The sequence below is a fragment of the Dryobates pubescens genome, chromosome 7, assembly GCF_014839835.1.
Source record: "Dryobates pubescens isolate bDryPub1 chromosome 7, bDryPub1.pri, whole genome shotgun sequence".
In the NCBI taxonomy this organism is placed as follows: Eukaryota; Metazoa; Chordata; class Aves; order Piciformes; family Picidae; genus Dryobates; species Dryobates pubescens.
Genome location: NC_071618.1, coordinates 41,714,522 through 41,739,515, shown reverse-complemented (window position 1 = coordinate 41,739,515; position 24,994 = coordinate 41,714,522). Strand labels below are relative to the sequence as shown.

Genomic DNA, 24,994 nt, shown 5'->3' with positions numbered 1-24,994 from the left:
AATTAGAATAGAAATAGAATAGAATAGAAATAGTATAGAATACAATAGAATAGACTAGGAATAGAATAGAATAGAATAGAATAGAATAGAATAGAATAGAATAGAATAGAATAGAATAGAATTAGTATAGAATAGTATAGAATAGAATAGAATAGAATAGAATAGAATAGAATAGAATAGAATAGAAATAGTATAGATAGAATAGATAGAATAGGAATAGAATAGAATAGAATAGAATAGAATAGAATAGAATAGAATAGAATAGAAATAGTATAGAATAGTATAGAATAGAATAGAATAGTAATAGAATAGAATAGAAATAGTATAGATAGAATAGAATAGAATAGAATAGAATAGAATAGAATAGAATAGAATAGAATAGAATAGAATAGAATAGAATAGAATAGAATAGAATAGAATAGGATGGGATAGGGTAGGATAGATTAGGATAGGGTAGGATAGGATAGCATGGGATAGGATAGCATGGGATAGGATGGGATGGGATAGGATAGAATAGAATAGAATAGAATAGAATAGAATAGAATAGAATAGAATAGAATAGAATAGAATAGAATAGAATAGAATAGACTAGACCAGACCAGGTTGGAATGAAGGTATGGAAGGGTGGAAGCACTACCGACCGCTCATTCTTCTCTACTCGCTGTCAGCTCCCACAAAGGCCTGGGAACTAATGATGCTCATCACGTCTTTTGCCCACCCCCATGTGATATTTTATTTGGCTCACAGGAGTGCCTGCACATCTCATAGCACCAACTCAGAATGGCCTTTTATCCCCACGCTTCAACACTACATTTCAATAAAAAGGCTAAAGGAAGAATGTGATAAAGCTGCTAGGAAGGGCTTGGGTAAAGGTGATAGGCACTCCATCAGGTAATGGCAGAGATGTAGCACTGGCAGACCTTAGCCCTAGGGGTGATGGAATAGAATAGAATAGAATAGAATAGAATAGAATAGAATAGAATAGAGTAGAATAGAGTAGAATATAATAGCATGGCATAGGATAGGATAGGATAGGATACTATAGGATGGGATGGGATGGGATGGGATGGGATGGGATGGGATGGGATGGTATAGGATGGGATGGGATAGGATAGAATAGAATAGAATAGAATAGAATAGAATAGAATAGAATAGAATAGAATAGAATAGAATAGAATAGAATAGGATGGGATGGAATAGAATAGAATAGGATGGGATGGGATGGGATAGAGTAGAATAGAATAGAACGGAACAGAACAGGTTGGAAAAGAACTTTGAGATCATCAAGTCCAACCTGTCACCCAACACCTCAGGACTAACTAGACCATGGCACCAAGTGCCACGTCCAGTCCCCTCTTGAACACCTCCAGGGACAGTGACTCCACCACCTCCCTGGGCAGCACATTCCAATGGCTAACAACTCTCTCCATGAAGAACTTTCTCCTCACCTCCAGCCTAAACTTCCCCTGGCGCAGCTTGAGACTGTGTCCTCTTGTTCTAGTGCTGGTTGCCTGGGAGAAGAGACCAACCCCCACCTGGCTGCAACCTCCCTTCAGGGAGCTGTAGAGAGCAAGAAGGTCTCCCCTGAGCCTCCTCTTCTGCAGGCTAAGCAACCCCAGCTCCCTCAGCCTCTCCTCCCAGGGCTGTGCCCAAACCCCTCTCTGGACACCTTCCAGCAGCTCAACATCTTTCCTAAACTGAGGGGCCCAGAACCGGACACAGGACTCAAGGGGTGGCCTAACCAGGGCTGAGCACAAGGCACAATGACCTCCCTGCTCCTGCTGGCCACACTATTCCTGATCCAGGCTGGGATGCCATTGCCATTCTTGGCCACCTGGGCACACTGGTCTTGACACAGAAAGAAGACTCCCAGAAGACAAAGGCAGGGGACAAACAGGTAACATGATGCAATTCCCAAGACAATGGCAAACTGCAGGTGAAAGAGATGAAGAAGAGCAGGAGAGCAATCTTGGAATCCTGAGCCAGACTTCCTGAAAAGGAGGAGGAAAACCACTGAAGCTACTTACATTGTACTGATGATTAGCCACTGGTTTATAGTTCGTGGTTACAGCTTTGTCCAGCTGCTGGGATAGCCTTACAGGTTTAGAGGATTCTTCTATCTGTAATCTGCAAAGGAAATGATAAAGGACATGAATACAAATTCAGACAAGGACACACTCAAAATCAATGCAAAAAAATCTGCAAGTATGACCCATCTTGTTGAGGTTCAACAAGAGCAAGGGCAGGGTCCTGCAGCTGGGTGGAGGCAATCCCAGGCACAAATGCAGGCTGGGCAGGGACTGGCTGGAAAGCAGCCCTGAGGAGAGAGGCTTGGGGGTCCTGGGGGAGGAGAAGCTCACCAGGAGCTCTCAGTGTGCACTTGCAGCCCAGAAAGCCAATCAGAGCCTGGGCTGCAGCAAGAGAAGTGTGGCCAGCAGGGAAAGGGAGGGGATTCTCCCCCTCTGCTCAGCTCTGGGGAGACCCCACCTGGAGTACTGCCTCCAGTTCTGGAGCCCTTATTCCAAGAGGGATCTGGAGGTGCTGGAAGGGGTCCAGAGAAGGGCCAGGAGGATGAGCAGAGGGCTGGAGCACCTCTCCTGTGAGGACAGACTGAAGGAGTTGGGGCTGTTCAGTCTGGAGAAGAGAAGGCTCCCAGGTGACCTCATTGTGGCCTTCCAGTATCTGAAGGGGGCCTCCAAGAAGGCTGGGGAGGGACTGCTCAGGATCTCAGGTAGTGATAGGACTAGGGGGAATGGAATGAAGCTGGAGGTGGGGAGATTGAGGCTGGAGGTGAGGAGGAAGTTCTTGCCCATGAGAGTGGTGCAGCCCTGGAATGGGTTGTCCAGGGAGGTGGTTGGGGCCCCATCCCTGGAGGTGTTTAAGCCCAGGCTGGATGAAGCTCTGCCCAGCCTGATGTAGTGTGGGGTGTCCCTGCCCATGGCAGGGGGGTTGGAACTGGATGATCCTTGTGCTCCCTTCCAACCCTGACTGATACTATGATACTACTATGATCCTTTATCAGAGGTCAGCTCCAAACAAATCATACATATACTGAGATGCCCTCATGTGCATTAAAATGTTCCCATTCTAGTGGTGTTTGAGGACACTGTGAATTATTAGGACACTCCATGCTACAGAAGATACTGAAATACTGAAAACCAAGCAACTGTGAAGGGAGGGTACTGAAATCCATGTCTGAACACGACTTTACTACGAAAGTCTGACACTCAGGTGGAGGAAAAGCCCTTGCTCTTAAAATGAAAAGACCAAATGTAACCCAAATGAACCCAGAACCGCCTGGCTTCCTAAGCTGAGGGCTGAAAAGGCTTCTGATCCATCTCTGCTGACTCCCACAGCACAGCAAGAATCACAATTCATGACCTTCCCTTAGGTGTTTTAATGGAGAAATATAAATGTCTGTGACCTTTCCTGTGGCATTACAGTGCAGCAACAGAGCACAAATAACTGTTTTATGAGCACTCTTCAAGGCATGAAGACAGAGAACACCACCCAGGGTCAAGCCAATGTACAATCAGGCCTCAATCATACAGTTAAGAACAGATGACCTTCAGTCCTCTTTGGGATAGACTCTGAGATGGTCAGAGGTTGAGCACATTTTGTCAAGCTCCTCCCTATCTAACTTAAAGCTTATAGAACAGAATAGAATAGAGTAGAATAGGATAGAATAGGATAGAATAGAATAGAATAGAATAGAATAGGATGGAATGGAATGGAATGGAATGGAATGGAATGGAATAGAATAGAATAGAATAGAATAGAATAGAATAGAATAGAATAGAATAGAATAGAATAGAATAGAATAGAATAGAATAGGATAGGATAGGATAGGATAGGATAGGATAGGATAGGATAGGATGGGATGGGATGGAATGGAATGGAATGGAATAGAATAGAATAGAATAGAATAGAATAGAATAGAATAGAATAGAATAGGATGGAATGGAATGGAATGGAATGGAATGGAATGGAATGGAATGGAATGGAATGGAATGGAATGGAATGGAATGGAATAGAAGGGAAGGGAAGGGAATGGAAATAGAATAGAATAGAATAGAATAGAATAGAATAGAATAGAATAGAATAGAATAGAATAGAATAGAATAGAATAGACCAGGTTGGAAGAGAACTTCAAGATCACTGAGTCCAACCTATCACCCAACACCATCTAATCAACTAAACCATGGCACCAAGCACCCCATCCAGTCTTCTGAACACCTCCAGGGATGGTAACTCCACCACCTCCCTGGGCAGCACATTCCAATGGCCAATCTCTCTTTCTGGGAAGAATTTCTTCCTAACCTCCTGCCTAAACCTCCCCTGGCACAGCTTGAGACTGTGTCCTCTTGTTCTGGTGCTGGTTGCCTGGGAGAAGAGACCAACTCCCACCTGGCTACAACCTCCCTTCAGAAGAATCTCACCCTAACACCCAGCCTAATAGCAAGAACTAAAGTTATTTTACATTCTCAGTGCCACATTCTAATGCAAGCAATTACAGGAGTTGCCACATGCCAGTATGGAAACCTAAGTGGGAAGCATGGTGACTCAGGAGGCAAACCTTTTTATTAATATCTATTTATTCTACACATGCATCCTGCTCTTCTCCCTGATGGCCACCCTTCTCCTATTTTTTTTTCTGCAGCTTTCAAGATCTCCTGGAAAACAACAGAGCTTCAGGTTGCCTGCCTTGCACAGGGCACGCCACATGCAGACACGTCTTGCTACGGGCAGCTGCTGGACATCTGGAGTTAACCTCCCCAACAGGCATAGACACAGGTAAATGGCCTGATAAAATGTGCTATAAACCCCAAATTAGCAAAGAGTTCAAGCACTGGAATTTGCTGAGTGCACTACAAAACAGAAGGACAAATAGCCTATAATCATTTTGTCCAGACAAATGTGTTGATACAGACACTATCTGCAAGAGAAATATGGTGCTGAGGGGTGGGGGTTGGAAAACCATGCTGTAATTCCTCCATGTACAGAAAGTAGTATGCCTGGGTTCATACTGCTTATATGCTGCATCAGAAAGAGTGTGGCCAGCAGGAGCAGGGAAGTCATTGTGCCCCTGGACACAGCACTGATTAGGCCACACCTTGAGTCCTGTGTCCAGTTCTGGGCCCCTCAGTTTAAGAAGGATATTGAGATGCTGTGGTTTAGTCATGAGGTCTGTGCTGACAGGTTGGACGTGATGATCTTTGAGATCTCTTCCAACTTTGGTGATGCTGTGATTCTGTGTCCAGAGAAGGATGATGAAGCTGGAGAGAGGTCTCAAGCACAAGCCCTCTGAGGAGAGGCTGAGGGAGCTGGGGTTGTTTAGCCTGGAGAAGAGGAGGCTCAGGGGAGACCTTCTTGCTCTCTACAACTCCCTGAAGGGAGGTTGTAGCCAGGTGGGGGTTGGTCTCTTCTCCCAGGCAAGCAGCACCAGAACAAGAGGACACAGTCTCAAGCTGCACCAGGGGAAGTTTAGGCTGGATGTTAGGAAGAAGTTCTTCCCAGAAAGAGAGATTGGCCATTGGAATGTGCTGCCCAGGGAGGTGGTGGAGTTACCGTCACTGGAGGTGTTCAAGAGGGGACTGGACGAGGCACTTGAAGCCATGGTTTAGTTAGTCCTGAGGTGCTGGGTGCTAGGCTGGACTTGATGATCTCTGAGGTCTTTTCCAACCTTATTGATTCTATGATTCTAGATAATTCACTTTTAAAATTTGTATACCTGTTGCTTGAAAAAAGTTGATGTGGAATGGAATGGAATGGAATGGAATGGAATGGAATGGAATGGAATGGAATGGAATGGATTGGAATGGAATGGAATGGAATAGAATAGAATGGAGAATGGAATGGGGAAGGGAAGGTTTGGGAAGGTTTGGGAAGGTTTGGGAAGGGAAGGTTTGGGAAGGGAAGGTTTGGGAAGGTAAGAGAAGAGAAGAGGAGAGGTTCGGAGAGGTTCGGAGAGGTTCGGAGAGGAGAGGAGAGGAGAGGTTCGGAGAGGAGAGGTTCGGAGAGGAGAGGTTCGGAGAGGAGAGGAGAGGAGAGGAGAGGAGAGGTTCGGAGAGGAGAGGAGAGGTTCGGAGAGGAGAGGAGAGGTTCGGAGAGGAGAGGAGAGGAGAGGAGAGGAGAGGAGAGGAGAGGAGAGGAGAGGAGAGGTTCGGAGAGGAGAGGAGAGGAGAGGAGAGGAGAGGAGAGGAGAGGAGAGGAGAGGAGAGGGGAGGAGAGGAGAGGAGAGGAGAGGAGAGGAGAGGAGAGGTTCGGAGAGGAGAGGTTCGGAGAGGAGAGGTTCGGAGAGGAGAGGAGAGGAGAGGAGAGGAGAGGAGAGGAGAGGAGAGGAGAGGAGAGGAGAGGAGAGGAGAGGAGAGGAGAGGAGAGGAGAGGAGAGGAGAGGAGAGGAGAGGAGGGAAGAGAAATTAACCAGGTTGGAAAAGACCTTCGAGATCGTGTCCAACCTATCACCCAACACCAATTTCCCGAAGCATTTTGCACAGGGCTTTCTCAGAGTGGATGTGCTGAATCTTAATTGAAACTGTTGGTAGGAATACAGAATGAAAAAAAATCAATAGCTACTCTGAGTCAGTGGTGAGACTGATTTAAAGGAGCAGTGGCTTTTTAACCTACTAGTTTTTATTACCATTTGCAGGAGCGTGACAGCTGAACGCTTTAGTTATGGCTCAGAACTTCACATAACTCTCCAAGGAGTCAAAATTTCCCCTGGATGCTGGTGGGAATAGCTAGTGCCATAATTCATTCTAATACCTGCACTGGAAAGAAAAAAAACACCTGATAATGGCAGATTTATTCTTTTCCTCCTGAAACTGCCAATAAATTAGTGACAGAGCAGCCAGCAGCCTGCACACTGTAGCTTTCACTGCCACCCCCAGGATCAAATATAGCTCTTCTGCCTTGAAATACATCAAGTAACCAGCACAGCATTGAATCCACCACAGTCATTTCCCAGCAAAATGTATTTTCTGCTGCAGCTCTTGATTTCTCATTGTGCCTGCAGTTGAACAAGGGGGGGAAAAAACCTTCCAGCAGGCTGGAAAGAAATTCTATAGGACTTGTCAACAAGCAGCAGGCTCATAAAGGGAGACAAATGAAGGCAATATGTAGATTCCTAGAGGAAGATGCTCCCTGGCTTTTAAATACATGTATCTCCCAGCAATAAAAAGGAAAGCTTTAGAACAAAACAAATGTTTCAAAGCTTAGAAGCAAGGATTAAACACAAACACTTCTAGGCCTTGAGTTCTTGGTACTTCTGATGAAATTATTGTAGAAACGGGACTTAGGGAAGGGAAGGGAAGGGAAGGGAAGGGAAGGGAAGGGAAGGGAAGGGAAGGGAAGGGAAGGGAAGGGAAGGGAAGGGAAGGGAAGGGAAGGGAAGGGAAGGGAAGGGAAGGGAAGGGAAGGGAAGGGAAGGGAAGGGAAGGGAAGGGAAGGGAAGGGAAGGGAAGGGAAGGGAAGGGAAGGGAAGGGAAGGGAAGGGAAGGGAAGGGAAGGGAAGGGAAGGGAAGGGAAGGGAAGGGAAGGGAAGGGAAGGGAAGGGAAGGGAAGGGAAGGGAAGGGAATTATCCAGGTTGTAACAGACCTTTGAGATCATTAAGTCCAACCTATCACCCAACACCATCTAATCAACTCAACCATGGCACCAAGCACCCCATCCAGTCTCTTCCTAAACACCTCCAGGGATGGTGACTCCACCACCTCCCTGGGCAGCACATTCCAATGGACAATTTCTCTTGCTGGGAAGAATTTCTGCCTAACATCCAGCTTGAACCTCCCCTGGCACAGCTTGAGACTGTGTCCTCTTGTTCTGGTGCTGCTTGCCTGGGAGAAGAGACCAACCCCCACCTGGCTACAACCTCGCTTCAGGGAGTTGTAGAGAGCAAGAAGGTCTCCCTGCCGCCTCTTTCTCTCTAGGCTAAGCAACGCCAGCTCCCTCAGCCTCTCCTCACAGGGCTGTGCTCCAAACCCCTCCCCAGCTTTGTTGCCCTTCTCTGGACACCTTCCAGCAACTCAACATCTTTCCTAAACTTAGGGGCCCAGAACTGGACACAGGACTCAAGGTGTGGCCTAACCAGTGCTGAGTCCAGGGGCACAATGACTTCCCTGCTCCTGCTGGCCACACTCTTCCTGATCCAGGCCAGGATGCCATTGGCCTTCTTGGCCACCTGGGCACACTGGTGGCTCCTGTTCAGCCTACCATCAACCAGTACCCCCAGGTCCCTTTCTGCCTGGCTGCTCTTGGCAGCCTGTTCCAATATTTAATAACCCTTTCAGTGAAGAAATTTTCCCTAATACCCAACTGAAACCTTCCCTAGTGCAACTTCAGGTCATTTCCTCTTGCTCTATCACTTACTGCAAAGAAATGAACATTTCTTTATTACCATTCATGTACTCTGGAAAAGCAGAGAAGTCTGCAGCTCTGCAGTTGCAAATGTCAGGATTTTGCAGTCCTTCCCATCCTGTGGTCATGAAATTCAATCAGTTAGTGCCCAGAAGGCACTAATTCAACATTTTCCTTTTAATACATACATCACAGATGTATGCCCATTTTTCAGCACAATACAAGTGGTAAGATCAAGCTTCAGAACAAACAAAAGCAGACCTAGAGGAGACAGTCTCTGCCAAGGACTATGTCAGCATGCAAATGCACGTGTGCCGTGCTGGGTTTGCTGTATCTCTACGTGGGGCACCTAAGCTTAATTTCCATGAGGTTCAACAAGAGCAAGGGCAGGGTCCTGCAGCTGGGTGCAGGCAACCCCAGGCACAAATCCAGGTTTGGCAGTGAGTGGCTGGAAAGCAGCCCTGAGGAGAGAGCCTTGGGGGTGCTGGGGGAGGAGAAGCTCACCAGGAGCTCTCAGAGTGCACTTGCAGCCCGGAAAGCCAATCAGATCCTGGGCTGCAGCAAGAGAAGTGTGGCCAGCAGGGCAAGGGAGGGGATTCTCCCCCTCTGCTCAGCTCTGCTGAGACCCCACCTGGAGTCCTGCCTCCAGTTCTGGAGCCCCTATTCCAAGAGGGATCTGGAGGTGCTGAAAGGTGTCCAGAGAAGGGCCACAAGGATGAGCAGAGGGCTGGAGCACCTCTCCTGTGAGGACAGACTGAAGGAGTTGGGGCTGCTCAGTCTGGAGAAGAGAAGGCTCCCAGGTGACCTCATTGTGGCCTTCCAGTAGCTGAAGGGGGCTACAAGAAGGCTGGGGAGGGACTGCTCAGGATCTCAGGTAGTGATAGGACTAGGGGGAATGGAATGAAGCTGGAGGTGGGGAGATTCAGGTTGGAGGTGAGGAGGAAGTTCTTCCCCAGGAGAGTGGTGAAGCCCTGGAATGGGTTGTGCAGGGAGGTGGTTGAGGCCCCATCCCTGGAGGTGTTTAAGAGCAGGCTGGATGAGGCTCTGGCCAGGCTGATGTAGTGTGAGGTGTCCCTGCTCATGGCAGGGGGGTTGGAACCAGATGATCCTTGTGCTCCCTTCCAACCCTGACTGATACTAGGATAAAACTGCAGGACACTGTATTTTTTTTATATAACAGAGTGCATCTACTTATGGTTTATTCCAGGGACAGAAAGGTCTAAAATTAGGTTGAAGTAAAATGTGGATGTCCTTTTGTGTTGTCTGGAGAATGTGGGACACCCCGAGCACAGGCATGAGATGAGGAGTAAGACCATGCCAAGCAGAAGAAATTAGGGACAGCATGTTAGAAGAAATGGGAATGTAGCTGATATTACAGGAGGAGCTCTGAAGACTCATACAGATGTACATGACATACATTGGTCCCACATGGAAAAAGAGGGAACTGACACAGAGGCTGAAAGAAAAGAATGAAACAATGAGAGTGGCTGCATAAAGAGGAGTCAAGCATATGAGGAGAGGCTGAGGGAGCTGGGGTTGCTTAGCCTGGAGAAGAGGAGGCTCAGGGGAGACCTTCTTGCTGTCTACAACTCTCTGAAGGAATGTTGTAGCCAGGTGGGGGTTGGTCTCTTCTCCCAGGCAACCAGCACCAGAATAAGAGGACACAGTCTCAAGCTGTGCCAGGGGAAGTTTAGGTTGGATGTTAGGAAGTTCTTCCCAGAAAGAGAGACTGGCCATTGGAATGTGCTGCCCAGGGAGGTGGTGGAGTCACCATCCCTGGAGGTGTTCAAGAGGGGATTTGACATAGCACTGGGTGCCATGGTTTAGCAGTCATGAGGTGCTGGCTGACAGGTTGGACTTAATGATCTTTGAGGTCTCGTCCAACCTTATTGATTCTATGATTCTATGAGTCCAGCAGACAGACCAGGACACCAAGAAGAAGGGGAAAAAGGAGCTGAAAATCCTTTGGCTTTGTTCAGCTGAGACATGGATGCAAAGAGCTACAGACCTCTGGGCTAACCATTTGACACTGGCTGTACAGCACTTCGCACAAGACACAGGAGATGTCTGTGTCTCAAATATTAGTGGGAACAGCCAGCCAGCAAAAGCAGTTCCTTGCTTTGGGGGAAGCACCAGGAATCTCACAAAGCCATTACTAATACTACAGAAAGCAAAGATTGGAATTGTGGGAGAAGTGACTCATTAGCAGCTTAATCAGGAGAGAAAAAGCTCAGCCCCTCTAATTTTAACATGGAGATTACCTCCTTGAATTAAGGCCAGATGTATTCCTTTCAAACAGATCATGTACAATTTTAAGTGCAAATGGACACTCATTCCACTTGATTCTGTCAGAAAACATTCTTTAGGAGACAACTAACTCTACAGCATCACTTCTTTCACCATTTTGCACCTAGATAGTTTAGAAGGTAAGCTGGAAAACAAAATGAAGACTGAAAGGTTTGAGGGTGGGGTCAGACTTCTTGAAGATATAATGGCATCCTGGCCCTGCATCAGGAACAGTGTGGCCAGCAGGAGCAGGGAGGTCATTGTGCCCCTGGACTCAGCACTGGTTAGGCCACACCTTGAGTCCTGTGTCCAGTTCTGGGCCCCTCAGGTTAGGAAAGATGTTGAGTTGCTGGAGGGTGCAGCAGGTGCAGGCTGAGAACTAGCAGAGATTCTGAAGGGATTTGTGTTTCAGTTGAGGACTTGTAGCCCACAGTCTGTTCCTTTCTCTTCAGCTCCTCTAGCTGTAAGCTGTTTCACTGCAGAGTGTATTAATTGAGTGAGTTTGTAAATTATCCACCTTTTTGCCATAATTCAAGACCTCTCAGGGTATGGTAAAGATGTAGCTTTCCTGTCTAACAGGCTTCTTCCCAACATTATTCTTTCTTGTCCTCATTAGCAAAATGTTACACCACTTCTGGATCTGCAGACAGCCACAAGAAGTGTTTGGCTTTGTGTTGCCAGACTTACAAGGCCCCATTTTTTTATACCATTGGTTTCAAAACAGCAACATCACTGCAGATTAGCTTTGGCAGGAAAAGAAAGATGATGTGACTCCCAGACAAGTCTGTTTATTTTACTTTCAGAAGTAATTAGTGGTTGAGACTGAGGAAAATGGGATCCAGAATGGCAACTGCATCTTTGGAAATGGAAGCAAGAAAGGAGGCTTTATCTTTAGCAAGGGCCCCTCAGTTTAAGGAAGATGTTGAGCTGCTGGAAGGTGTCCAGAGAAGGGCAACAAAGCTGGGGAGGGGTTTGGAGCACAGCCCTGTGAGGAGAGGCTGAGGGAGCTGGGGTTGCTTAGCTTGGAGAAGAGGAGGCTCAGGGGAGACCTTCTTGCTCTCTACAACTCCCTGAAGGGAGGTTGTAGCCAGGTGGGGGTTGGTCTCTTCTCCCAGGCAAGCAGCACCAGAACAAGAGGACACAGTCTCAAGCTGTGCCAGGGGAGGTTTAGGCTGGAGGTGAGGAGAAAGTTGTCACAGAAAGAGAGATTGGCCATTGGAATGTGCTGCCCAGGGAGGTGGTGGAGGCATCGTCCCTGGAGGTGTTTAAGAGGGGACTGGATGTGGCACTTGGTGCCATGGTTTAGTTAGTCCTGAGGTGTTGGTGTTGGGTCTAGGTTGGACTTGCTGATCTCTGAGGTCTTTACCAACCTTATTGATTCTATGATGCTATGAGTCAATGATCCTCAAAGTCTTTTCCTACCTAAACAATTCCATGATGGCATGAAAGAGAACCAAACTGTTGTTAACAGAACTCTGAACATCACGCTTAAGCCAAACAGAAGCAGCTCTGACTTCAAAAGAAAAGCTGTGTAGGCTTTAGCAACCCTAGGAACCCTGTGCTATGAGCAGACACAGAGAGGAAAAGAAACCTTTTCTCCTTAGGCCAGGTGAAAAAGCAGTCTTGCTTATCCTCCAACTGGAATGTGCAGAGTAAAACAAACCCAGAAATGTGGCCCAGCAAGCTGCAGACTGACAAATGTATCACTGCAGACAGAAAGCAGGTATTTTTGTCTGAAGTTTGATCACTACTCCATCAGCCAAGTGTATTTCCTCTGCCAATTGTGTAGCAATGCAGCTCTGCTGTATTTGCTCAAAGATTTTAATCACAGGTTTTGTCAGGCAAGGGCTTCCCCAGCTCTCTCTGCTGGTACATTACATTCCTGCCCATCTGCACCTGAGAACTGCTGCTACAACATCCCTCCTCGGCTGTTGAGGGGGGGATGTGCTCTCACAAGCAGAGACTGGGGAGCAAAGCCAGATGGGAAACCACATATGCAGAGGAAGCCCAGTGAGCAGCAACAGGAGCAGGAGCTCTTGGGCTGCACTGCAGCCAGGAGGTGATGGCAACAGGGAGAGAAGAGACACCACGGGGCCATCTGCCACAGACCTCCGCTTCTGCTTGCCAGGATGCATGAAAGATGGTTTTATGCCAGCCCTGCATCATTCCTGGAGAAGAGGAGGCTCAGGGCAGACCTTACAGCTCTCTACAACTCCCTGAAGGGAGGTTGTAGCCAGGTGGGGGTTGGTCTCTTCTCCCAGGCAACCAGCACCAGAACAAGAGGACACAGTCTTGAGCTGCCCCAGGGGAGGTTCAGGCTGGATGTTAGGAAGACATTCTTGACAGGAAGAGTGATTGGCCATTGGAATGTGCTGCCCAGGGAGGTGGTGGAGTCACCATCACTGGAGGTGTTTAGGAAGAGACTGGGTGGGGTGCTTGGTGCCATGGGTTAGTTGATTAGATGGTGTTGGGTGATAGGTTGGACTTGATGATCTCAAAGGTCTCTTCCAACCTGGTTAAGTCTATCCTATCCTATCCTATCCTATCCTATCCTATCCTATCCTATCCTATCCTATCCTATCCTATCCTATCCTATCCTATCCTATTCTATTCTATTCTATTCTGCCTGGCTTGAGTTACCCTTCTCTTTGAAAACAGAGGACAAACATCAGTGTTACTTTCTTGAAGAGCCTTGCTTGGCATCTGTTCTCCATCTTCAGGGTGTGTGTTGCTCCTGACAGCCACAGATTTGTACCCCTGTTATATCCCTGGATAGGAGCTCTCACTCAGTATTTTGAAAACACCTTCAGGATCTGGTGGCTGTGGCTCAAGATCAGCTTTGAGCTCTGATACAACTTTAAGCCAACAGCTCACAAAGCTATTTCAAAATATGTTTCATTGGAGTGGGCTGCCCAGGGAGGTGGTGGAGTCACCATCACTGAAGGGGTTTAAGGAGGGACTGGATGAGGCACTTGGTGACATGGTTGAGTTGATTAGATGGTGTTGGGTGATAGGTTGGACTCCATGATCTCAAAGATCTTTTCCAACCTGGTTAATTCAATTCAATTCAATTCAATTCAATTCAATTCAATTCAATTCCATTCCATTCCATTCCATTCCATTCCATTCCATTCCATTCCATTCCATTCAGTTCAATTCTATTCTATTCCATTCTATTCCATTCCATTCCATTCCATTCCATTCCATTCCATTCCATTCCATTCCATTCCATTCCATTCCTTTAAAAACAGCCTGACCACAATGCACAACAAGGATTCAGCTAGGGTTTGAGGCAACTCAGCTCAGAAGAAGCAAGATTTCATTTTGCCTACCTTTTGGAGGAAAAACTCAACAACACAAAACTTGGTAGCTTAGAACACTGTATTTTGGATGCTCCCTAGAGAGCTTATTTGTTAAGGAAATAACCTTAACTCCCTGCACTTCTGAGCTCTGCTCCATTAGTATTCTCCTCCTAGAGATTTTCAGGAGACTGCCTGTTACTTGGGAAGACAAAGAAACTCACCCAGACTTCATGAGGCCATAATATTCTGTGATTCAATAAAAAAAAGCCCCAAAGATTTGATTATAGATTCGTCTGGCATGATAAATCCCCAACCCAGTTAATGGCTGAAGCACAAATGTTGTCTAGCTTCCCTAATAGGAAGCTGGATTATTGAGTTTGTCTGTAAGATCTGTGTGAAAGCAGACTCCATGAATGTGTACTTTGGTTGAGAAAGCCCTCCACAGGGAAAAAAACCTCAAACCTGAATGAAGCTTCAGAACCATCACATTTTAAAGCCTGCTCTGCATAGTTTTTCTTCATTAGACCTAAGGCTGCACTTCAAACAAGCAAACAAACAAAAAAAACCCTCATTAGAAATAGTCCACATTAGAATGGAGTGGAATGGAATGGAATGGAATGGAATGGAATGGAATGGAATGGAATGGAATGGAATGGAATGGAGTGGAATGGAGTGGAATGGAATGGAATGGAATGGAATGGAATGGAATGGAATGGAATGGAATGGAGTGGAATGGAGTGGAATGGAATGGAATGGAATGGAATGGAATGGAATAGAATAGAATAGAATAGAATAGAATAGAATAGAATAGAATAGACCAGACCAGGCTGGAAGAGACCTTCAAGATCATCGAGTCCAACCTATCATCCAACACCACCTAATCAACTAACCCATGGCACCAAGCACCCCATCAAGTCTCCTCCTGAACACCTCCAGGGATGGTGACTCTACCACCTCCCTGGGCAGCACATTCCAGTGGCCAATCACTCTCTCTGTGTAGAACTTCTTCCTAACCACCAGCCTAAACCTCCCCTGGTGCAGCTTGAGACTGTGTCCTCTTGTTCTGGTGCTGGTTGTCTGGGAGAAGAGACCAACCCCCACCTGGCTACAACCTCCCTTCAGCAAGAAGGTCTCCTCTGAGTCTCCAGGCTAAGCAACCCCAGCTCCCTCAGCCTCTCCTCCCAGGGCTGTGCTCCAAACCCCTCCCCAGCTTTGTTGCCCTTCTCTGGACACCTTCCAGCAACTCAACATCTTTCCTAAACTGAGGGGCCCAGAACTGGACACAGGACTTAAGCTGTGGCCTAACCACTGCTGAGTACAGGGCCAGAATGACTTCCCTGCTCCTGCTGGCCACACTGTTCCTGATGCAGGCCAGGACGCCATTGGCCTTCTTGGCCACCTGGGCACACTGCAGGCTCATGTTCAGCCTACCACATAAACAAAGCACGTGGTCCTGTGCCTTGCAAACACCTGCCTTTACAATACATGTTGTGGAGTGCAGCACTCCATGTAACACATGAAGCAAACACCTCAGTGCAATACAAATACAACCAACCTGAAATACATGGGACTTCTCCCTTTGCACATGTTCCATGCCAGACTGCACCAGAGTGGTATTTGCTGCCAAGCAGATTACCTCAGTTTTAGACACTGAATTCCATCAATGAACAGATTGTGCCATCTGCCTCTGCTAATATACATTAGAGATGGTGTGTTTTCCATAGCTGCATATTTACTCTGTAGTCAGAAGACTCTGAGATGAATAGCTATAGTTCAGCTACAGGATGACTGAGGAGCACCATCAGCTGTGAATGTCAAGGGTGTAAACAAAAAAAGCAGTTGGGTTCCTTGAAGGCTGTGCAGTGAAGTCATGAAATGAAATCAGACAAAAGCACATTCAGGCAGCACACTGGGACACTAAGTCACTGCAGTGATGAGAGAAAAAACAAATGCAGAAAGCATAGCTGTAATGAAGTTTCTTACTAATAACATGGAGGGGAAAAAAAAAAGGAGAACTAATCTTCCAACCAAAGCATGAAGAGAGCTGGCTGGAAATCTCAATTGTTATTGCATGCTCTCTGTGTTTGGAAGAAACGAGATGGTTTGGTGGTTGGAAAGAAGACTTGCTGGAAGGTGTCCAGAGAAGGGCAACAAAGCTGGTGAGGGGTTTGGAGCACAGCCCTGTGAGGAGAGGCTGAGGGAGCTGGGGTTGCTTAGCCTGGAGAAGAGGAGGCTCAGGGGAGACCTTCTTGCTCTCTACAAATCCCTGAAGGGAGGGATATTGTAGCCAGGTAGGGGTTGGTCTCTTCTCCCATGCAACCAGCACCAGAACAAGAGGACACAATCTCAAGCTGTGCCAGGGGAGGTTTAGGCTGGAGGTGAGGAAGAAGTTCTACACTGTGAGAGTGATTGCCCACTGGAATGGGCAGCCTGGGGAGGTGGTGGAGTCCTCATCACTGGAGGTATTCAGGAGGAGACCCAACACCATCTCATCAACTAAACCATGGCACCAAGTGCCCCATTATAGAATCACAGAATCAAAGTGGTTGGGAAAGATCAAGTCCTCAAAGATCAAGTCCAACCTGTCAACCAAGACCTTATGACTACTAAACCATAGCTTCAAGTGCCACATCCAATCCCCTCTTGAACACCTCCAGGGATGGTGACTCCACCACCTCCCTGGGCAGCACATTCCAATGCCTAACAACTCTCTGTAATGAACTTTCTCCTCACCTCCAGCCTGAACTTCCCCTGGCACAGCTTGAGACTGTGTCCTCTTGTTCTGGTGCTGCTTGCCTGGGAGAAGAGACAAACCCCCACCTGGCTACAACCTCCCTTCAGGGAGTTGGAGACAGCAAGAAGGTCTCCCCTGAGCCTCCTCTTCTCCAGGCTAAGCAACCCCAGCTCCCTCAGCCTCTCCTCACAGGGCTGTGCTCCAAACCCCTCCCCAGCTTTGTTGCCCTTCTCTGGACACCTTCCAGCAACTCAACATCTTTCCTAAACTGAGGGGCCCAGAACTGGACACAGGACTCAAGGTGTGGCCTAACCAGTGCTGAGTCCAGGGGCACAATGACTTCCCTACTCCTGCTGGCCACACTATTCCTGATCCAGGCTAGGATGCCATTGGCCTTCTGGGCCACCTGGGCACACTGCTGGCTCATGTTCAACCAGCTGTCAACCAGTACCCCCAGGTCCCTTTCTGCCTGGCCTCTCTTGTGACATGTGGTGAGACAGTTACTGTTCTGACTCAGCAGTGACAGTCTTAAATTCAGGCATGAGACATATGATATGCCTCAAGCACAACAATGCATGCATCACAGGCCAAGCCTAATGTGCTGGATTATGCAGGCAAACTGATGGGACTGCAATCCTCCCTTCCCTTGAGCAGTGCAAGGCATAAGCTATGCCTTCCAGGGCACACCACAAGTGAGCAGCCAGAGCCTCTCCTCTAATGACAGCACAGCTACATGCAGCTCTGTAAGGAACTCATGAAGATTTCTTCACTCCAGCTCAATTAAACTGCAATCCAGAAAGAGAAAACATATGAGGCATTGTTGTGATTTCTTCTCACTCACTTGAAATGACAGCCCTGAGAAATGTTAATTACTGGGCCAGTAATCAAATGTCAAACCAGCTATAATAGATGAAGGGGGGGGGGGAGGGGATCATTTAAATGTCATTCCAACTGTGTGGCAGATTTTATTAGACTCTGCTCAAAGGTACCTCCAAACAGAAGGAGGGGATCCAATGTAAGGAGTCAAACCCACATATTGTTGCAACCCTATTGTTGGAACTCAGCCTAAGAGAAAAGAAACTGAAAGGAGAACTTTTGGGTTTGACTAAGCATTGCTTCAAAAGCAAGGCTTTTGAACTCAGATTCTTGGAGGGGGAAAGTGTTTCATATAGCTCATATAGAATCAGAGAATCACAGAAATCAGTGAGGTTGGAAAAGACCTCAGAGATCATCAAGTCCAACTTAGCACCCAACACCTCAGGATGCACTAAACCATGGCTGCAAATGCCACATCCAATCCCCTCTTGAACACCTCCATGGATGGGGACTCCACCACCTCCCTGGGCAGCACATTCCAATGGCCAATCACTCTATAGGAAATGACAAACAATCAGAGGGCTGGAGCACCTCTCCTGTGAGGACAGACTGAAGGAGTTGGGGCTGTTCAGTCTGGAGAAGAGAAGGCTCCCAGGTGACCTCATTGTGGCCTTCCAGTATCTGAAGGGGGCTACAAGAAGGCTGGGGAGGGACTTGTCAGGATCTCAGGTAGTGATAGGACTAGGGGGAATGGAATGAAGCTGGAGGTGGGGAGATTCAGGCTGGAGGTGAGGAGGAAGTTCTTCCCCATGAGAGTGGTGAAGCCCTGGAATGGGTTGTCCAGGGAGGTGGTTGAGGCCTCGTCCCTGGAGGTGTTTAAGCCCAGGCTGGATGAGGCTGTGGCCAGGCTGATGTAGTGTGGGGTGTCCCTGCCCATGGCAGGGGGGTTGGAACTGGATGATCCTTGTGGTCCCTTCCAACCCTGACTGATTCTATGATTCTAAGTGAAGTTTTTCTTTTTTACAATCTTGTTTATATATAAAACAAAATTACTACAGCTTCATTTTGATTGGAGATTGCCTACCAGCTGCTTGTTTTGAGCCAACTGCTTTGACAGAGTTGCTTCCAAGAAGCTCCTATCTACTGTAGCCAGAAGCTATGTCTGAACGAGATGATTCTTTTGTCAGCTGGCTATTGTATGGCCAAATCCTCTAAACCTGACTTTCCTTTCCCTTCTTTATTTACATGGCAATCAACTGCAAGTAAGTCTGCATCTTGGCAAACCTTCAGCTTTGGATTTCTTTTCTTTAACATTAGAAACAATCTGAACACAGCAAAACATTATTTATACTATTTCTTTTTTGACAGTAAGGAAGAGTCTGATACTTTGAATGGAAACTACTGACTGAGCTTGATTGAAGGCAAAAAACAAGTGTGGCCAGCAGGAGCAGGGAAGTCATTGTGCCCCTGGACACAGCACTGGTTAGGCCACACCTTGAGTCCTGTGTCCAGTTCTGGACTCCTCAATTTAAGAAGGACATTGAGACACTTGAATGTGTCCAGAGAAGGGCAACAAAGCTGGGGAGGGGTTTAGAGCACAATCCTTATGAGGAGAGGCTGAGGGAGCTGGGGTTGTTCAGCCTGGAGAAGAGGAGGCTCAGGGGAGACCTTCTTGCTCTCTACAACTCCCTGAAGGGAGGTTGTAGCCAGGTGGGGGTTGGTCTCTTCTCCCAGGCAGCCAGCACCAGAACAAGAGGACACAGCCTCAAGCTGTGCCAGGGGAGGTTTAGGCTGGAGGTGAGGAAGAAGTTCTACACAGAGAGAGTGATTGCCCATTGGAATGGGCTGCCTGGGGAGGTGGTGGAGTCCTCATCATTGGAGGTGTTCAGAGGAGACTTGGTTGCATGGTTTAGTTGATTAGGTGGTGTTGGATAATAGGTTGGATGTGATGATCTTGAAGGTCTTTTTTAACCTGGTTAATTCTATTCTATTCTACTCTACTCTACTCTACTCTACTCTACTCTACTCTACTCTACTCTACTCTATTCTATTCTATTCTATTCTATTCTATTCTATTCTAACAAAACTCCAAAACCTGAATCAGGAGGGAAGCCAACATCTAAAGTTTTCATGGAACAGAAATCCTTCACAATTTTGTTTTGGACATCCAAATATGATGTTCCCAAACCACCACCAGCACCAGAACAAGAGGACACAGTCTCAAGCTGTGCCAGAGGGGGTTTAGGCTGGATGTTAGGAAGAAATTCTTCACAGAAAGAGAGATTGGCCATTGGGGTGTGCTGCCCAGGGAGGTGGTGGAGTCACCATCCCTGGAGGTGTTCAAGAGGGGATTGGATGTGGCGCTTGAAGGCATGGTTTAGTTAGTCCTGAGGTGCTGGGTGGACTTGATGATCTCTGAGGCTTTTTCCAACCTTATCAACTCAATGATTCTTAGACAGACACACAAGTACACCAAGAGGCCCATTAAACCATCACAGCTGACTGTGTCACAAGGTGCTTCCCATACTTCCAAAAAGTCCTTTTAGGGAAGTCTTTCTGGACTTAGTAAGACCTTGGGCTCCTGCTTTCTAGCAAAATTTGGACATCTCTGTGATGTATGATTTCCACTTTGCACTCACCAGGGCTCCTAAATCCCAGACTTGAACTCTGAGCTTATTCTCTCATTAAAATAACAGCAATATGTGACAGTCAGTCAAACATGCTTAGAAATCCTCTTCATCTTCTCTGGATGATGCACAGGGCATTTGTGTTTCACTCATCAGTTTCAGAAAGTGATCTTCCCATAATCTCTGTAACTCCAAAGTACTTCATGCACAATTAGGCACTTCCTGATTTTCATTGCCCATGTTTATCACTGCAATATTTACACAGCCCCAATTACACAGCTGCCCATCTACAGCTTGGAACACATCACTAATTACATAGGTTTAATTAGGTTGTGCTCCTCTACAAGGCAGGATATTGTTTTCAGGGGCCTTGTTCCAGCCTCATCACCCAGATGTTAAGAGATCAGCAAGTCCCTGAGGTGTATAAACTCATTTGAATGTACTGAGCCTTTCAGAGAACTAAAACCACAAGTGAAAATGGCACACATATTTCTCTATCCAGACCTAAAACATACCAGATAGAATCACTGACAGGGGCAACACTTTATCTGTGAACCCTTCCATAATGTTTTGTGTTTTAAAAAGTAGATTAAAAGAAATGCAGGTGTTATCTGTTTGAAGTTTGAAACTTCTGTTGGAAAACAGTATCAATTAGAATAGAATAGGATAGGATAGGATGGGCTAGACTAGACTAGACTAGAATAGGACAGGCTAGAACAGGATAGGATAGGATAGGATGGGATAGGATAGGATAGGATAGGATAGGATAGGATAGGATAGGATAGGATAGGATAGGATAGGATAGGATAGGATAGGATAGGATAGGATAGGATGGGATGGGATGGGATGGGATGGGATGGGATGGGATGGGATGGGATGGGATGGGATGGGATAGGACAGGAGAAGAGAAGAGAAGAGAAGAGAAGAGAAGAGAAGAGAAGAGAAGAGAAGAGAAGAGAAGAGAAGAGAAGAGAAGAGAAGAGAAGAGAAGAGAAGAGAAGAGAAGAGAAGAGAAGAGAAGAGAAGAGAAGAGAAGAGAAGAGAAGAGAAGAGAAGAGAAGAGAAGAGAAGAGAAGAGAGGAGAGGAGAGGAGAGGAGAGGAGAGGAGAGGAGAAGAGAAGAGAAGAGAAGAGAAGAGAAGAGAAGAGAAGAGAAGAGAAGAGAAGAGAAGAGAAGAGAAGAGAAGAGAAGAGAAGAGAAGAGAAGAGAAGAGAAGAGAAGAGAAGAGAAGAGAAGAGAAGAGAAGAGAAGAGAAGAGAAGAGAGAAGAGGACTGCCTTAAGGTCAAACTGCCTCTCAAAAAATCAAGCCCTGGGGCTTGGTAGAGCTGACTGGCTATTGTATCCCTAATACACCTATTGTGATTCTTTTCTAAGCCACACATTTTACCTATGTGCTCTGCACTCCCTGTTCCTAGGTGTGCAATTGCCCTTCACATGGGTAAAATGCATTGTCTTTAAACAGATTCTGTGAATGAAGTGATCCTGATAGAATAGAATTAACCAGGTTGGAAAAGATCTTCAACATCATCAAGTCCAACCTATCACCCAACACCATCTAATCAACTAAACCATGGCACCAAGCACCCCATCCAGTCTCCTCCTAAACACCTCCAGTGATGGTGACTCCACCACCTCCCTGGGCAGCACATTCCAATGGCCAATCACTCATTCTGGGAAGAATTTCTTCCTAACATCCAGCCTGAACCTCCCCTGGCACAGCTTGAGACTGTGTCCTCCCATTCTGGTTGCTCTTTGTCCTCGCAAAGGTGTAGCTCCTGGGAACCACCTTCCCCTCCACACTGGCTATTTGTCTACTCATATAAAAGAAGAGCTCAAAAGAGTTGAAAAAAAGAAGCAGCAATATATTCAGCTTCAATAATTTACTCAAGACTGGGTGATGCAGGCATCAATTAATAAAACCTACATCATTACTCCTACTCCACAACTATGCTGTAGGTGTTTCTCTCCAAGTTACCCTGAATATCTTTTCCAACCTGGTTAATTCTATTCTATTCCATTCCATTCCATTCCATTCCATTCCATTCCATTCCATTCCATTCCATTCCATTCCATTCCATTCCATTCCATTCCATTCCATTCCACACCATTCCATTCCACTGTTCTCTATTCTACTCTATTCTATTCTATTCTATTCTATTCTATTCTATTCTATTCTATTCTATTCTATTCCATTCCATTCCATTCTACTCTACTCTACTCTACTCCTATTCTATTCTATTCTAATCTATTCTATTCTATTCTATTCTATTCTATTCTATTCTATTCTATTCTATTCTATTCTATTCTCTCCTGGTCAATACTACAGTAATAAAGTGTATTTCATATTACTTTACATCTGTGGTAGAAAGCCAGGGAAAAAGGGGTTAGGTGCACACAGCTGGAAGCCAGGTCAGACACCTTAATTCTGCTACAATTTAATAGGACATATTTGTATGATTCAGTTTCACAGCATGGATGAATACAAATCCTTCAGGGATTTAATTAGCTGCATTTTATCCTAAATTGCATTCACACAGACAGATGCTGCTCCTGCATCATGCTGGTAATAACAGAGACCAGTAGACACTTAAGAACACATCTGAAATGTGTTTTTCTGAAGGCATTAGGTACAGTAAGAGGATCCTACCCTCTGTAGGAGGAAATTTAGAATAGAATAGAATAGGATAGGATAGGATAGGATAGGATAGGATAGGATAGGATAGGATAGGATAGGATAGGATAGGATAGGATAGGATAGAATAGGAGTAGAGTAGAGTAGAGTAGAGTAGAGTAGAGTAGAGTAGAGTAGAATAGAATAGAATAGACCAGACCAGGTTGGAAGAGACCTTCAAGATCATCGTGCCCAACCTATCATCCAACACCACCTAATCAACTAAACCATGCAACCAAGCACCCTATCAAGTCCCCTCCTGAACACCTCCAGTGATGGTGACTCCACCACCTCCCCAGGCAGCCCACTCCAATGGCCAATCACTCTCTCTGTGTAGAATTTCCTCCCAACATCCAGTCTGAACCTCCCCTTGCTGAAGTCCAGGCAGACTACATCCACAGCCTGCCCCACATCCCCCAGGCAGTCACCTGATGATAGAAGGAGATCAGGTTGGTCAGGCAGGACCTGCCCTTCCTAAATCCATGCTGGCTGGGCCTGATCCCTTGGCCATCCTGTAAGTGCTGTGTGATTGCACTCAAGATGACCTGTTCCATAACCTGGGTCGGTTTAGCATCCTGACACGATGGGAAGTTTGGTATAGAGAGAAATGAACTTCATGAAGTCATACATTTTGTCAAGCTACAAAATGCATCTTTTGCCTCTGATACCAGAAAGGCTGGGCAGGGAAATTACCAATTTGCTGTACCCACATCTGGGCTTTATGAGAGCCTACAAAAGCATCCCCATTTTGAAAGCTCATGATTTTGATCAATTAACCTTTTCTCAGCTGAAAGGTCATTCCTGCAATATAGCTGCTTCTTAGGGCTTTAAGCATTTTCATTATAGCTTCACCCTTTTGGGATGGAGTACTTCTATTCCCTGCATTTTACTTCAGAGAAAAACTACTTGTCTTTCAAGGATATTGTTGAAAACTCCCCTTCCAACATATGCCACCAATCAAGGCTGGGGTCGGAGTGGCTGGAGAGCTGCCAAACAGAGATGGACCTGGGGGTGCTGATTAACAGCTGCCTAAACATGAGCCAGCAGTGTGCCCAGGTGGCCAAGAAGGCCAATGGCATCCTGGCCTGTATTAGGAATAGTGTGGCCAGCAGGAGCAGGGAGGTCATTGTGCCCCTGGACTCAGTACTGGTTAGGCCACACCTTGAGTCCTGTGTCCAGTTCTGGGCCCCTCAGTTTAGGAAGGGCATTGAGACACTTGAACGTGTCCAGAGAAGGACAACAAGGCTGGGGAGAGGCCTTGAGCACAGCCCTGTGAGGAGAGGCTGAAGGAGCTGGGGTTGTTTAGCCTTGAGAAGAGAAGGCTCAGAGGTGACCTTCTTGCTCTCTACAACTACCTGAAGGGAGGTTGTAGCCAGGTGGGGGTTGGTCTCTTCTCCCAGCAACCAGCACCAGAACAAGAGGACACAGTCTCAAGCTGCACCAGGGGAGGTTTAGGCTTGAGGTTAGGAAGAAGTTCTACAGAGAGAGAGAGATTGGCCATTGGAATGTGCTGCCCAGGGAGGTGGTGGAGTCACCATCACTGGAGGTGTTTAAGAAGATACTTGATAGGATGCTTGGCTGCAAGGTTTAGTTGATTAGATGGTGTTGGATAATAGGTTGGACACAATGATCTCGAAGGTCTCTTCCAACCTGGTTAATTCTATTCTATTCTATTCTATTCTATTCTATTCTATTCTATTCTATTCTATTCTATTCTATTCTATTCTATTCTATTCTATTCTATGCTATGCTATTCTATTCTATTCCATTCCATTATTCTATTCTATTCTATTCTATTCTATTCTATTCTATTCTATTCTATTCTATTCTATTCCATTCCATTATTCTATTCTATTCTATTCTATTCTATTCTATTCTATTCTATTCTATTCTATTCTATTCTATTCTATTCTCTTTTGTCACTGTGCTTGTAGCTCCCTGTAAAACACTCCCTGCTTTTCCATTTAAACTTTCCATCACTTCTGCAATGCCTTTGTGTGAGCCTCCTTTATCTGCCCTGGTGGGAGGCAGGAGAGGCTCTGCCTGGCCAGATGAGCAAAGCCTCAGAACTGAATACAGCCCAAGAGCAGAAGGAGCGCCGGAACGCTCTTTGGTGAGCTGTTTCTCTTCCTCATTCATTACTGTGTCTTCTTTAGCCTCCTTCTTGGCAAGGTCTCAGTCAGTACTGAAGCATACACACA

General features: G+C 46.4%; 1 protein-coding gene across 1 annotated transcript in view; it reads right to left on the bottom strand.

The window, feature by feature from the left end:
* Positions 1-24,994, bottom strand: part of GTF2F2 (general transcription factor IIF subunit 2) — a 115,208-nt gene that overhangs the window by 24,156 nt on the left and 66,058 nt on the right. Inside the window, exon 7 of the mRNA XM_054163104.1 lies at positions 2,028-2,127. Coding sequence (XP_054019079.1) covers positions 2,028-2,127 — 100 coding nt within the window. The remainder of the gene's footprint in view (positions 1-2,027; positions 2,128-24,994) is intronic.